The sequence below is a fragment of the Dipodomys merriami genome, unplaced genomic scaffold (assembly GCF_024711535.1).
Source record: "Dipodomys merriami isolate MVZ:Mamm:240054 unplaced genomic scaffold, mDipMer1.0.p SCAF_15, whole genome shotgun sequence".
Taxonomy (NCBI): Eukaryota; Metazoa; Chordata; class Mammalia; order Rodentia; family Heteromyidae; genus Dipodomys; species Dipodomys merriami.
Window position 1 is genome coordinate 31,463,845 of NW_027202826.1, and position 16,604 is coordinate 31,480,448.

General features: G+C 39.7%; 1 protein-coding gene across 1 annotated transcript in view; it reads right to left on the reverse strand.

Annotated features, from left to right (window-relative positions):
* Nucleotides 1-1,125: 1,125 nt before the first annotated feature.
* LOC138826745 (rho GTPase-activating protein 20-like) overlaps nt 1,126-16,604 on the reverse strand; it is a 22,586-nt gene continuing 7,107 nt past the window's right edge. Inside the window, exons 7-13 of the mRNA XM_070021987.1 lie at nt 15,423-15,507; nt 13,600-13,677; nt 13,029-13,095; nt 12,392-12,574; nt 10,441-10,619; nt 8,044-8,205; nt 1,126-1,239 (exon numbers count right to left, since the gene is read on the reverse strand). Of these exons, the coding sequence (XP_069878088.1) occupies nt 1,126-1,239; nt 8,044-8,205; nt 10,441-10,619; nt 12,392-12,574; nt 13,029-13,095; nt 13,600-13,677; nt 15,423-15,507 (868 nt within the window). The remainder of the gene's footprint in view (nt 1,240-8,043; nt 8,206-10,440; nt 10,620-12,391; nt 12,575-13,028; nt 13,096-13,599; nt 13,678-15,422; nt 15,508-16,604) is intronic.

Genomic DNA, 16,604 nt, shown 5'->3' on the forward strand with positions numbered 1-16,604 from the left:
ACTGAAGGGAAAGAGAAAGGACCACACTGCTGCTTTCTCCTTGCTGCACATGTTTGTAAACCTCACCACAGATAGGGTGAACACCTCTTTTCCTGAGGTCTGCAGTCCATTGTGTCCTTAAATCCTGGGCTGTCAGGCATGTCTTTCCAGATCCAACCAGCCACTCTGCTTGTCAGGATGAAGCTAGGAGAGGCCATTACCTTTCTCATGAGTTGCATATCAAATCCTGCCCTGGCATCAGGGGGCGGGAACATCAAGCTTGGGGCTGTGCACACAGCTAGGTTGTAGGCAGTCATCAGGTTTTGGAAGGAATTCTGGTGGATTTGGCTTAACATTCCAAACAGATGTTTCAGCAGCTTTTGGTTGACTCTGGGCAGCATTTCTAAAAGACTGAACTCAGAAAAACACACTTTCAGGTAAGCAATTACTTGTAGCAGATTCTACATACACAAAGTGCCTTTTCTATATGTTGGACTCAATTAATTGAAAGTATAAAGAGAGAAGGATATACTTTAACCTACTGCATAAAATGTATCCTTGAGATGACTACACTACACATTATCTTGGAACAGATGTATTTAGATCAATAGAAAGATAGTGTCTTTTAAAATAAATATTGTATTGGTTCACATTGTACTCAACAAAAATCTTCCTGAAAAATAAACAGTTAAATTATCTCTGAAATGGCAATTATGAAGTCAGGTTTAGTGATCACATCCCAAAATACATACTATAATGAGAGACTCATTCCAAGAAAGGATGAATATAAAAAATTTCATTGAAGCGATATAGAATTTGATGTTTATGTAACTATTTGACCAAGCTGAGATCTTGCCCTCCCTACATGGGTCCATCAGTATAATCTGCTATCCATCAGTGTTGACTTTCCTTATGTGTACATGGGAAAGAAGCTATGCAAACAATACCACAGGAAAAAACTCATTCATACACAGATTATAATTGCCTGTCTCTATGAAGTCTTGCATGGATGAGACCAAATGAAAATTTTACCCGACTCACAATTATTTCAGCACCTTAAACTCTCTACACCATGAGGCTAGTTTCCCTAAGAGTGGAAACGTTAGATTTTTGAATCCTACCCAGAGCAGACTCATTTCCTGAATCCTACCTCTGGGCCAGAATGATTTTCTCCTCTTCACGGTCTTCATCCATGATACTAAGCCATGTCTCATACATGCCAGTGTGAAACACACCTCCTTGCACATTGCGAAGAAAATCCTTCCAGAGACAAAAGCAGGATATTCTGATGGAACAAACTATGTCACACAATTATAACATGCAGGTGGAAGAAATGGATTGACCCCCCATCCCTTCTCAATGAGTGAATCTGTGACCTACAGTGCCCTCTCTTCACTTCCCACATAGACAGGTGCCAGCAGCCTCCCCACCTGAACTGAAAGCACAAAGCAGAGCATGGCAGTGCTGCTGAGGCAGGAAGGATTAGGGATCTGGTGAAGACAACTTAGAAACAGGTATTTGGAAACATGCATGTGCTATATTTGCTTCAAACTGAAAGAAGAGGATCGCTTCTTTTCTCAAGGAACAGACTTTGTTTCATAAGAGACTACACCCATTCGTGACAGGAATGCACTCTCAATTAAAAAGTACACCCACACATCACAAACCAGAATGGAAAACAAGAGCCAGGAACATCAAAAGAACTAAGTGAACAGTCCCTACTTTAAGAAAATTCTCAAACACCCACCTGTATTAGGTACTGTGGGAGTGAGGACCCATCTCCCCTTTCTCTGAAAACTGCTACTTGACTGGAACAATCTACTCTAAAGGACAATGCTGGGTATGCAGTGGTTCTAAATCCTATTGCTTAGCAGAAATAGGCCCACACATTTCACCTGTTTCTTTGCAGTTTTAATTGAACAAGTAGTGTTTTTTGTGAATTAAATACTGCTGTACATATCATATGGGAAGGACTAGGTATACAGTATGTTAGTTCTGAATTTTGGCTTAAAATTCCCCAACACTCTGGAATGAATGAAATGCATCATCTAACACCTGTGAGTACCAGTTAGTTACCTTTTACATCCATGAACAGTACCTATATTAGGTTTCTTTCAGCCTGTTGGGTTAAAGCACTTGTCCATCCTCATCAACATGCATCAATAAGAATTTTGCTATTACCCCCTTTATGGTGAAGGTTTGGGATAAATTATGAATCCAGGGAACATTCCTCAATAAAATAAAGGCTGTAAATGATAAACCTACAGCCAGCATTATACTTAATGTTGAAAAACTAAAGACATTTCCTCTTAACTCAGGAATGAGACAAGGATGTCCACTCTCTCCAATTCTCTTCAATCTAGTATTAGAATGCCTAGCTAAAGCAATAAGACAAGATGCAGACATAAAGGGGTTCCAATTAGGGAAAGAAGAAATAAAACTCTCCCTCTTTGCAGATGACATGATCTTGTATTTAAAGAATCCCATAGACACCACTCCCAAATTACTCAAGCTGATTCAAAACTTCAGCAAAGTAGCAGGGTATTAAATTAACCCCCCAAAATCAATGGCTTTTCCGTGTGCCAACAATGAGAAAAGCGTGACTGAAATTAGGAAAGCAACTCCATTTGTAATAGCCCCACAAAAAAATAAAATACCTAGGAATTAGCTTAACCAAAGAAGTGAAGGACCTCTATGATGAAAACTTTAAAATCTTGAAAAAGGAAAACCAAACAGAACTTAGAAAATGGCAAAACCTCCCATGCTCTTGGATTGGAAAGATTAACATCGGGGAAATGGCAATACTTCCCAAGGCTATCTAAAAATTCAACACAATACCGATCAAAATTCCAACCTCATTTTTTAAGGAAATAGAAGAGGCAATCCAAAAATACATATGTAACAATAAAAGATCCCGAATAGCAAAAATGCTCCTCAATGGAAAGAACACTGCTGGAGGAATATCAATACCAAATTTCAAACTCTACTATAAACCCATAGTAATCAAAACAGCTTGGTTTTGGCATGAGAACAGACCTCAGGACCAATGGAATAGAATTGAAAACCCAGCAATGAACCTACAGACCTATAGCCATCTAATGTTTGATAAGGGAGCTAAAACAATAGAATGGAAGGAAACCAGCCTCTTCAGTAAATGGTGCTGGCAAATTGGTTAACTACTTGTAGAAAACTAAAGCTAGATCCTTATATATCACCCTGTACCAGAATCAACTCCTAATGGATCACAGTCCTCGACGTCAAAGCAGACACTCTGAAAACATTACAGGATGGAATAGGAGAGACCCTAGGTCTCCTTGGCTCAGGCCGAAATTTTCTGAATAGAGACCTGGAAACACAACAAATCAAAGAAAGGTTGGACATATGGGACTGCATGAAGCTGCAGAGCTTCTGCATTGCAAAGGACATAGCTAGCAACATCAATAGAAAGCCCACAGATTGGGAGAAGATCTTCACTAGCCAGACAACAGACAAGGGCCTCATATCTAAAATATAATTGCAACTCAAAAAATTGAATCCCCCAACAACAAATCCTCAAAGTAACAACTGCCCAATAAATAAGTGGGCTAAAGTCTTAAAGAGAATCATCTCTGAAGAAGAAAGAAGGATGGCCAATAGACACATGAAGAAATGCTTAACATCCCTAGCCATAAAAGAAATGCAAATCAAAACAACATTGACATACCACCTCACCCCAGTTAGAATGACAAAAATCAAGAACTCTAACAACAACAGATCCTGGTGGGGATGTGGACAGAAGGGAACCTTACTTCATTTTTGGTGGGAGTGTAAACTTGTTCAACCATTTTGGAAAGCAGTATGGAGGTCCCTCAAAAGACTTCACATAGAGCTCCCCTATGACCCAGCAATCCCACTTTGGGGCATTTACCCAAATGTTTACAAACAAGGCCACACTAAAGCTACCAGCACAACTATGTTTATTGCAGCCTTAATTACCATAGCTAAGATATGGAACCAACCCAGATGCCCCTCAGGAGATGAATGGATCAAGAAAATGTGGTATATATACACAATGGAATTCTATGCCTCCATCAGAATGAATGACATTACTCCATTTGTTAGGAAGTGGAAAAACTTGGAAAAAATTATATTAAGTGAAGTAAGCCAGGCCCAAAGAAACATAGGTCCCATGGTTTCCTTTATTTGCAATATCTAGATATGTATGAGTCAAGCGGAAAAGGTCAGATAATGTGATGTTAGGAAAATGAACCCTTAGATATGTATTTTAATGTTTTTTTCTTTCATGCATTTGTTTCTAACACATTTATAAGATTATTTCTTTGTTGCTTTGTATGTCCCTCCCCCACAGTATAACCCCTGCTTTGACTATATTTGATGTCAGTATAACTTGTGAAGGAGATGGGGAAAAACAAGTCGTTTAAGGATACAGGTGGACCTGTTGCAACAATGAGAAGTACATGTTGTCATGTTGAAAAAGAGCTATACAACGTTGGTGCAGGGGTTCGGGGGGGGGAGATTGTTTGTGGGGGTGGGGAGTGAGGCTGGGAAGGGAGGTTAAGGGTAAACAAAGGAGGAGGCTGCAATGCTTGATAAGAAATGTACGCATTATCCTGCCCTTGTAATTGTAACCCCTATGTACAGTATTTTAACAATAAAAAAAGTGAAAAAAATCAATGGCTTTTCTGTATGCAAATAATGAGAAACGCGCAGCTGAAATCAGGAAAGCAACTCCATTCCTAATAGCCCTCTCCCAATAAAATACCTAGGAATTAACTTAACCAAAGAAGTGAAGGAACTCTATGATGGAGACTTAAAAACAAAGCAGAACTTAGAAAGTGGCAAAAACTCCCATGCTCCTGGATTGGAAAGATCAACATCGTGAAAATGGCTATGCTTCCCAAAGCTATCAACAAATTCAATCCAATACCTAACAACATTCCAACCTCATTCTAGAGGAAATAGAAGAGGCAATCCAAAAATTCATATGGAACAATAAAAGACCCAGAATAGCAAAACAATCCTCAACAGAAAGACCAGTGCTGGGGGAATATCAATATCAAATTTCAAACTCTACTCAAAAGCCATACTAATCAAACAGCTTGGTACTGGCACAAGAAGAGACTTCAGGACTAATGGAATAGAATGGAAAAGCCAGAAATGAACCCACAGACCTATAGCCACTTCATCTTCAATAAGGGAGTTAAAAAATAGAATGCAAGAAAGACAGCCTCTTCAGTAAATGGTGCTGGGAAAATTGGTTAATCACTTGTAGAAAACTAAAGCTAGATCCTTATATATCACCCTGCACCAGAATCGACTCCAAATGGATCAAAGACCTCAGAGTCAAACCAGACATTCTGAAAACATTACAGTATGGAATAAGAGAAACCCTTGGTCTCCTTGGTATAGGCTGAAATTTTCTTAATAGAGAGACAGAAACACAACAAATCAAAGAGGGGTTGGGAATTCATGCAAATGGGATTGCAAGAAATTATAGAGATTCTGCATCACAAAGGACGTAGTTAGCATGATCAATGGAAAGCCCACAGATTGGGAGAAGATCTTCCCCATCCGTACAATGGACAAGGGTCTCATATCTAAAATTTAAAATGACCCAACAATCCTACTTTTGGGTATTTACCCAAATGATCACAAACAAGACCATACTAAAGCTATCAGCACAACTATGCTTATTGCATCATTATTTTCCATAGCTAAGATATGGAACCAACCCAGATGCCCTTCAGTATATGAAAGGATCAAGGAAATGTTTTATATACACACAATGGAATTCTATGCCTCCATCAGAAAGAATGACATTGCCCATTTTTAGGAAATTGAAAGACTTGGAAAAAAATACATTAAGTGAAGTAAGCCAGGCCCAAAGAAACATAGGTCCCATGGTTTCCCTTATTTGCAATAACCAGCATATATCTGAGACAAGCAGAAATGGTCAGATACGTTGAAATTAGGCGATATGAACCCCAAGATAAGGACTCAAATGCTTTTTTCTTTCTTGCAATTGTTTCTAATATAGTTATATGTTTTTGTTGCTTTGTATGTCCCTCTTCAATGGCACAAGCCCTGTTTTCACTGTATTTGATGTTGGTGTATTTTGTGTAGGGCAAAGGAAAAAACAAATTCTTTAAACAGGGATACAGGTGGACCCATTGCCACAGAGAGATATACAAGATGTTATGTCGAAAGGAACTGTACAATTTTGGCACAAGGTGTGTGTGTGTGTGTGTGTGTGTGTGTGTGTTTGTGTGTGTGTGTATGTGTGTGTGCGCACGTGCGTGTGTGTGTGTGTGTGCGTGAGCGTGCGTGTCTGTATGTGTGCATGTGTGTGTGTGTGTGTGTGTGTGTTTGTGTGTGTGTGTTTGGAATTGCGGTGGGAGGGAGATGGGAAGTGATGGGAATGGGAAACAAAGAGGAGGCAACAATGCTTGATAAGAATACAGTACTGGGGCTGTGTAGGTGGCTCAGTGGTAGAGCTCTTGCCTTGCATGCTCAAGGCCCTGGGTTCAATTCCTCAGCACCACATAAGCAAAAAGAAAAAAGCCGGAAGTGGCGCTGTGGCTCAAGTGGTAGAGCGCTAGCCTTGAGCTGAAGAGCTGAGGGACATTGCCCAGGCCCAGAGTTCAGGCCCGACGACCGGACCTCGAAAAAAAACACAAAAAACAAAAAAAAAAGAATAGAGTACTTTCCCAATTAAAAAAAAGCACTTAGATGTTGCCAACTTTGGCCTTTGAATCTCAAGGTTAGTGACCTGCACATATAAGTTTCTCCCTCAACATCATTTTGAACAACTGATCACTAATTCTTGATTCCATAACTTGGCCTATTAAAATGTATATACACAACATGACACAAAGGGGAAAAATGCCCACAGTGTTGGGTGTTGTGTTAACATTCTCGAAATGGCTCCATGGTACATTCATCATGGTTCTGAGCTTATATTCATCTCCAGGCTGGGTTAGCAGAACTCGGTATGCGTCTGTCATGTTATCACCAAGTGCAAGACTAGAGAAGCTGAGATGTACTAGTCTACCTCTGGCTAGTCAGTGATGTGAGTTTCAAGTGGGCAGTACCAAAATTGTTATTCCATGCACAGTAATGCATGCCTATGTTCCTGGCTGAAAATTATTAGCATGGCTATTGTCTACACCAACAATGAAAGGACATAAAAAAGACCTAGAAAAAGTGAGAACAAAATTATTTTCATAAAGCCATTCTTAGTCATAGTCACATGATTTTCTGCAGTGGTGTTCACAAAGAGCAAAATGAATAAGTATATTGGTTTTTGGTTGAATACTTCCTTCTACAAACATAAAGATATTTGTAATCTACCTGTGTTATTTCAAACTTTATGTACTGATGTTGGAACTCAGGTGAATTTTCAGAGAGCACAGATGTTTGGGCTGCTTAATTCAAGTTAATGATCAAATTTATGGGTAATGTGGTAAGAAATGACTTTTTAGGTAAGTATAGTAGTGGGATGTATGGAAAGAAAGAAAAACAGAAGAAAATGTGCAGATGGAGGATACTGAAAGAAGAGGAGCGTCTGCATATCCACACCAACTTTCCTGTAAAGGTATTGGAGATGGGCAGGAATGGTGGCATGAACTGGCTATGCTGGCCTGGCAAATCATGATGGGACTCATTCGGGCCTTCACCTTTGGTTATAAATGTTTACAAATTCTATATGATTTTGTGCCTTTGTGCAACCTTCCTTAAAGAAGGCAGTGCTGGGTGCTTGTTTGGCAAATATGTAGCAGGACTTGTTTGTGCTCATAGTTGTATTGTCATGGCGATTTACAGTGATACAGTAAATCAGATCACTCATTAGTCACATTGGGCATGGGTGTTCAGGTGGGAAGTTGAGAGGAGCTGAGGTGAGAAGACAAAGTAAACAGACAGAACACACAGACATGTGTCTTTTCATTTCCCACATGCTTGATGTGTGAGGCCCCTCGTGGTTCTTGGGTGATTGTGGTGCTGGTGATGCAGTGCTGTGGGCTCACAGTGAAGCTGCCTCCCTGGGTGATGCTGGCTGTGTCCTACCTTTAACACTGAGGCGACCACAAACACGGATTCCTGGTGCAGGTCCACTCGGGCTCCAGACATGAGTTTTTCTTTGAGGGCTCTGACGGCTTTGATGCTGCCTGACTTTCTGAAGATGCCCTCGGTGAGCCGCCCCTCCTGACTAAGGAAGGAAATCATCTCCTGTGTGGAGGAGAAGAAAGAAAGCCTGGGTCCTCCATGTCCACTGGCCCAGAGCAGCACATCACACTTCTCTAAGTAAGATGTCTGAGCGTGCAAAGCTCCAGTGCTCAAGCAAGGCGACTTCATTAGCAATTGTATTTAGTTGTTGGAAATATATTCTGTTGCTGTTTTCCTTTATCCTAGGGTCTGACTCAGAAACATTGAACAGTGAATGGATTTGTCTGTGTAATGAACTGACTCCTGCACCTTCTACTTAATGCTTCCAGCTTTGGCTGGCCCAGCCTCCTTCTTACAGACCTGTCCCCTCACACCTTCCCAAGAATGTAGCTTCCTGCGCATTTCTTCTTTTTTAATTTCCCATTTATACCTTCTGTAGTTGCTAGATTCTTCACATCACATTCATACTTAGTCCATTAGGAAGTTTTCCCTGATTGTATTCATCACTGGGGCCTTGCTCTCTTTGGTTCTATTTTGGTGTCCCCTGTTTTCAGAGTGGAGGACTTGTAGTGTGACCTTGGACACAGTCCCTTCCTAAGCCCTAAGCCCTTTCCCTCCCTCAATCCTTTATTCACTCTTTTGGTCCTTCCCTCCATCTTTTCTTTCCTCTTCTCCTTTTCTTCCTTCCCTCCTTCCTTCCTTCCTACGTTCACACACATGTCTCCTGTAAAGTTCCAACGCCCACTACCCAGGCTGCCTTTGTTTCCCCTGACCCAAACTTCTTTATTTTAGTTTAGTTTGTTTAGTGTGAAAATACTGTACAGAGGTGTTACAATGACATGGGCAAGATCGTGAGTACATTTCTTGTCAAGCATTGTAGCCTCCTCCTTTGTTTCCCCTTCCCATCCTTTCCAATCCCTCCTTTTTGCTACATATTTTGGAATAGTAATCAGTGGACATTTCCTCCTGGGCTGGCCTGATATTTTAGTCTTCCAGGTTCCGGTGTCCCAATAACCTGGGATTATAATAATGTAGTTGTTTCGTACAGTACTATGGCCATTTTTAGATTTTCTATTATTTTTCCAAATGTGAGATTAGAACTAGGGTGATCCTATCTGCCTCCTAAAAATTCTTGGTACAATGTGAGACCAGGGCATTCTCTGTTGCATCCAAGGGAAAATTCCCATCATGTGTTAGTGATTGTACACATGATAGACATCCATTCATCCAATCCTCACACACACACTCTAGTAAATTAGGATTTTGGGTGTGCATGTATGCATGTCCTGAAGCTTTGAACTCATGGCTTGAGTGCTGTCACTGAACTTTGATGCTCAAGTCTTTTGGCCTAAAACTTCAGCTGAAGTTCCACCTCTGGTTTTTTAGTGCTTCATTAAAGACAAGAGTCTCATGAACATTCCAGTCTGGGCTAGCTATGGAGCAGAAGTCTCACATGTCACACTCAATCTCACACTTCTGAGGAGCTAGGATTACAGGTGTGACCCATTGTTGCCTGGTTAATATACCATGAAGGAAAAGTGAAAACAATATCAATGGTTTTTCAATGAATCTCTACCTCGTCACTTAAATTTTGTTGGTTTCTATCAGATGTTGAAGCTTCTCTTTCAAACAAATGAAAGCAAAGTAATATCTTTCTTTTCTTTTTTGCCTACATCACCTAAGAGTCACCATTTTAGCCAGGTTGAAGCACCCAGTCCATTGGCATTCAGTACAAGCACAATACTGTGTGACCAGCTTCCTCAGAACTTGTCCATTTTCCTCCATAGAAAGGACAGATCTATTAAACACTATCTGTCCATCCTCCTCTCTGAAAACCAACAACCACCAGTGTGCTTTTCTGATGCTAAGAACCATTAAAATATGATCTTGTCTAATATATGTAAATAACTAGACTGAGGAATGTCTGAGGAATGTCTATGTATGTGACTGGAGACATTTGCAAGTTGGAAGAATAAAGCTGGAAGGGAGCATGAAGGAGGGAGACTCAGAGCTTCACATGCACAGTGCCTGGTACTACAATTCTCCAACAGGGAATGAGGCTCCTGGTGTACAAGTCCCCCACTGAAGAGAATACTTACCTGATGGGCTTGACTTAGGGAATTGTACATTGTGACATGTTTATATCTTGGAGCAATAGTAACAAAGCACCCCCACCCATTGTCTGATGCTTTGCTGAATTGGACCTGGGGCTCCATGAGAACACTCCTCTCCCTCCCCCCTGCACACTCAGGAGGTTCCTCTCCTCAGGAGGGCAGCAGACACCAAAGTGGGACCTACCAGAATAGGGGAGGGTAGATTACCATCCTTACAAGCAGCCTCCAGGGAAGTCCCAAAGAGCAATTTTCTCTTTGCAGATGAAGATTTCAGGGGTCTGTTCTCCTTGGCTGTGCTGGACCGCCGCCCAAAAAGCCAATTAATGAAAGATCTTCCCCTTCCTTCTTTCTTCTGCTCTGACTCTAAAGAAACAACAGTTTTCAAGGGATCACTTTAATTTCCTAGAATCTAAGCTTCTGTGTCAAAGTATCCACATTCTCTCATGGCTTAATTCCCCTTACTATTGGGTCTGTGCCCAAATAAGTAAACTGTTGGTTATGGTTAGACGCCTGAGCACATTCAGTTTATTTTTCTGATTATTGTGGCCAGCTCTCTTGCACCTACAAAGTTCCTGAGTTGAAGGAGGGCTGTCAGGTGTATCTTTCCCTTCTGAAAGGGAAAACTACCATTCCAGTTGAGTTTTATAACCATTCACATTGAGAGCCATTCTCCTCCTATTTGAATTGCTGCATGTGTCCCATTGATCACTTCCTGTATCTCCCCCTATCACACGGTGTGCCTGCCAAGTGAAAGACTGGGAGATGTCTGGTTCTTTGCTTGTGAGATTATTTTTACTTTAATATAGTTGTGAAGATGTTGTACAGAGGGTTGATTATTACATGAGTAAGATAATGAGTACATTTCCTTTTTTCATGCTCTTCATATATATATATATATAAACATATTCATATGCATATACATATAGTATAAAATGATGTACAGAGGTGTGAGTTACATGATCAAGGTATTGAGTCCATTCCTTGTCAAGAATTGTTAACCCCTCCTTTGTTGCTCTCCCACTGTTCCTTCTCTCCCTCACCTGCTCCATTCCTCTCTCCAAAACATTATAAATTTTATTTCCAACTAAGTATCTTTTGAGTATAATTATTGCAATGGGTCAACCTGTGTCCTTGTTATTTCCATACCCTCCCCAAAGTAGATAAATTTATAGAAGGTACACAGTGTCAAATTCAACCACAGTGACCCCAAGGGTTATACCATAGAGGGACAAACATACAAAGGAAACACAAATCTCATTGTACGTAACAAATAACAACAACAAAGAAAGACCACTTCTGTTCACATCTTGGTGTTCATTTCCCTTAACATCATCTTATATGGTCATATTAGAGAGTTTTTCGGTTCTGCTCATCTGATAAAATTACCCTAGCCATATACTAATTATTGCCAATGAGGGAAACTGTGGTTGTCTTACACTGTTCTCTGTTTAGCTACTCAGGAGGTTTGCAATCTGAGGTTGGTGGTTCAAAGCCAGCCCTGGCAGGAAAGTTCGTGAGACTTTTTTCTTCAAAAAATCACCAGAAAACTGGAAGTGGCACTCTTGGGCAAGTGCTAGAGTGTTCGTCTTGAGTTGAAGATCTGAAGGATAGAGCCCAGTCCCAGAGTTCAAGCCCCACAACTGACCAAAAAAAATGCAAATGTTTTCCATTTGGGTGACTCTAGTCACATTCTAGTTTTCACCTAAGGAAAAAACTCTAATTCAAGCTTGCTGTATACATTGAATATTCTCCAGAAACTTTGGAGGATGTTGACATCTTTTCTTCTCTTTATGTCCTCCCACAGGCTACCTAGTGATCTCTGGAGCCTTGTCCCTGACATGAGCTTTCTCTTTCAAAGGAGCTCTTTACGTCTGAGCCAGAGTTCTATTCCAGCTTTTTCATGGACATTTGGAGATAAGACTCTCAGGACTTTCCTTTGCACACTGACTTTACTCTGAGAAAATCAGATCGCAGCCTCCTCAGTAGCTGGAATTACAGCTTGAGCCATATGTATCCTGCTTCCATTTACTTAAATGTGTTTTTTATGCATGTCAAATGCTTTAAGAGACCATAGAGGTCCTGAATTGTACAGAAGATAGAGAACTATGTAACCATATAGAAGTGAGAGGACTCACCGTTAAATTGCTGGCCCTGGGCTGGTTGCCTTGATTTCAGAATGAACCGACCTCCTGTGGCTAGATAGCACTGCTCCAGGATAGGACTCTGGGGAGTGTGAGTCTCATGTGGCCTTGGTCCTCGTGGCTGGTATGCAGTCTCTCCAAACTGACTCATTTTAATCACATAGGGATTTTCATGCCCTATGGTGAGAAAACGCAGCAAGGACTTTCATTGGAACAGGAGCCCAGATTTTGACAATGAATTTCCAATCTGCATTCTACTACATGAAAACAAAACCCCTTATTTTAATCAAGAAAGCTCAGTTTAATTTGTAGTACATGTTTCTTCTCTTTATGTAGTGGTACAACACAGTTACTACTCAACAAATCATTTAGGAATACAAGGCATCTTGGCCAATATCATCCAAAAATGCTATATTTCAAGTAAATAAAGGCAACTACATACTTTTCTCCTCAAACCAAGATTATCAAGAGGTGTCTGGTCAGCATTTATTGAAAAACGTACTATCTAATTGTATAGGCAATAGTTACCCTTAGTAATATTAAGCTTAACACTTAAAGAATCAGTATTGGACATTTAGAAGTCCAACTTTGACACAATTGCCTCCCATTTGAAATTGTCTTTGATATTTACCAATGAAGACAAAGGGAGCTTCTTCATTTTCAGAATGGAGCCACAACTGATAGTCACTCTCGGAGTCCTGGGGGAGAGAAGGACTGAGTGTCACACAAAGCCTCTCACAGTGGACCCAAGAGGAAACAGTGCCTTACACAGCTGTGCTTCTAACAAGGAAAGCTCTACTTTTGTCTTTTAGGGGGTTAGTGATGGGCTGGCTTCCTGAGTAGCTAGGACTGCAGACATCAGCCACATCTGCCTGTCCTGAAACTTTCTCACTCGGAGTATTACACTAGCTCATCATAGATAAGCTTTTATATATAACAGAAATATATGGAGTTAGCAGGTCCAAATTATATATCAACTTCCTTGTGTGTTCAATTGCACTTGGCATGAGATTAAGAATGAGATTGAAAGAACCCAAGTATAGATTCATCTCATGTCCAGCTGCCTGCAGGTTCTCAATCTTGAGGCCAGGAGAAGACCGATGTTAGTAGTGCAGCAGTACACACATGAGCATAAATGCATCTCTATTCATCTCCATTATGAAATTGGTTTTTAATTTAAAAAGAGTTTACAGATCACTTACTTTTATTCCAAGGTTGGAGAGTGACTTTTTGATAACATCCTTCACTGTATCTGAGTTTTTTGCTAAGACAGTTATTGGCTATAAAACACATGTGAGAAAAGGTACATATTAAGAAAACAAACAGTATCATTGTATAGTTATCACAAATTAGTTTCCTGATGTGTCAAGCAAAATGTGATTTCAGGTATTTAAAGGCCACAACGGTATAGTGCACAAAGCCTTGAGTAGAACTGTTTCTTCATTTATTTGTATAACATGAAGCCAGGAGAAAGCAATTCAGTCACATGGAAACAAACTGCGCATAGGGCAAATCTGAATGACAGCTGAAGAGACACCAGAGACTATGGAGAACAAAAGGTACTGGAAAACCATTAACATATTGAGAGGGGAAAATTGTGAAGGCCTAAAATTCAATGAAATATCTTTCAAGAGACATGGTCAAATAGGAACCTTGTCAGGTAGGAGATGGTACCACAGAGCTGCCCTGGACCCACAAGCATGAATATGGAGCCTTCCCACAAGCTGATTATCTATCAAGAGGCAGATACTCAGCTCTTCTGGAGAAATGACATGCACCTGCAATCTTTACTTCAGGAAACTTAAACCTCAGTAAAGCCCACTTTTATCATGTAGAGCTGAGCTAACAGATTGTTCTCTAAGCATTTTTGCTATTGGAGTGGGTCAGGTACAGACAAGTCTATGTTATCCACTGAGAACCATGCAGCCTCCTCTCCCTCCAGCGATGACTATGGAACTTGAAACAGATCAATCATTTTCAAGACATTTACTAGCATCCACTTAGTAATGTTGTGTCCTTCTTCTTTCCCCTCTCAATATTATCTTGTGTATGTATATGGATACATGCGTATTTATATAATGAACATGTGCCTATGTAAATATACACGCTATACTGAAATTTAGTAAAGAAGATAGAGTATAGATATAAAGAATACCATTATTCTTCAGAAGTACTCATGTAGGCTGACAATGTCTTAGAACAACTTATAGAGGAAAAATATATCTTAAAACTTAGGTTAAATGTTTCTACATAAGAAAATTGAGGTAACATAATCTGACCTTCTATATAATATTTGGCATTGTTCCATCGTTTAGGAATTCCACAAAAACAAATGGAATTCATGATAACCACTCCAAATATAAATAAATAATAACATAAGAAGTACTCTTCTTCCAGGAAGACTATCCCCATTTACTGATAAAATTGACCTTGTTTACAAAAAACTGTGATAATTTATGTAAATTAAATGTGAAAATTTTCTTCAAAATTTATACATGTTAGCTAAAGAAAGTGAATAAAGATTCTTACTATAAGGTAAACATGTATTTAATAAATGAAAGTCATACATGTCCACATGATAAAGCAATTTTTTAACAGACATTCCTTTTGTGTTTTTTCTTTTTCTTTTGTTGTTATGAATGTTGGATATGGGGCCTGAATTCATGCTCTGGAGTCCTTCTCTGACATCTTTTTGCACGTGGCTAGTTCTCTAGCACTTTGAGCCCACAGCTCTACTTCATATACAGGAAGCTATGATACAATGAACAGAAAACTAAATTGTTCCAAGTGGAAGATAATTGTTCAGAACATAGAGTACTGACCTTGACTCATTGCTCTAATCTTTATATTTGTAGATATAAGTAAATCAAGCTTATCTCTCAATTTTGACCTTTCTTAAATTCTTAATTTTCTTCCTCTCATTGTTCTTAAAAGTTTCCTTACCATTGATAATTTATAAAATCTCCCACCTTTCCAGCCTAAGCACGTAACTATAAATTTCCACTTTGTCCTACGTAACACTTACGAAGTGATTGTTCTTAACTTCATGGGTGAATATCTGAAGAGGAATGCTATCCTCATCTTCTTCCTCCTTTGCAAGGTTGATATACCTGATTCATTCAACCCAGAGTAGCACAATTATTAGCTGGTAACTTTTTTTTCAAATCCATCTTTATTGTTGATATTTTTCAATCTGTATTTCATAGTTTACAAACACTTATGGAGCAATTATAGATTTTAATCAACACAATAGCATTGTTGGGAAATAGATTTGAAAGAAAACAGTATTCTGGAAGGTGACCTTTGGGAAGGCATCAGATTCAGGGTTTCAAACTTCACCATCTAGATGGGAGGGTCAAAGCCTGCCTGGACAACTGAAAGCAACAGTGGCTCTGAGCTAGCTCAATGGAGCTCGGGAACATAGATGGGGTCAAACCTGGCCCTTGCATTCATTGTCTGTGTACTGTTTCTCTGCTCCAGGCTGTGACTCTCACACTGCAGCCACAGCATCACTTCTGGCTCTTTTGACAGTTAAGTGGAGATAAGTGTCTCTTGACTATCTTACACAGAATGGCTTCAACCTGCAGTCCTTATATCTCAGCATGCTGAGTAGCTGGATTATAGGATTGAGACACTTGTGCCTGATGACCTGTATACATTTTCAGAAAATTTTAGCTCAAGTTCATCAATAAAGTGAAGGGAGATTTAGGGTGAATAACCTGAATGTCTTTAAAAATAAAGACGGTTTATGATTTAGAATTGCAGCCATGGCAAAAATTTTCATAGAAAATGGGGCAGAATGTATTGAAGATATTGGTTTTCAGGTACCCATTCCCTAACAAACTAAAAATTAAATAAAAGCACTTGCTTAATACCTTTGCAGAAAACTGATCCATTTTTCTTTTTGTTCACAAGAACTGCAAAATAAAAGCAGAGACAATATTAAATTACATCTCATATACAATATCTTTACAGTCATTAAAGGTAAAAGTACTATCAATTCATTGGTGTCCAAGCAAACACAGAACTGATCCTACTCATAATTGGGGTTTGATGGATTCTTGGGCTAATAAGGGTGATTTTACTGTAATGTGAGGCAGACTGCTGTAGAAGAAAAATGGATTGAATGGAATCCCTGCCACTGTGTGATGCAAGCCTCCTGACCATACTTCAATCTCACACTAGGGCTACCTTCCATTTCTCCTTG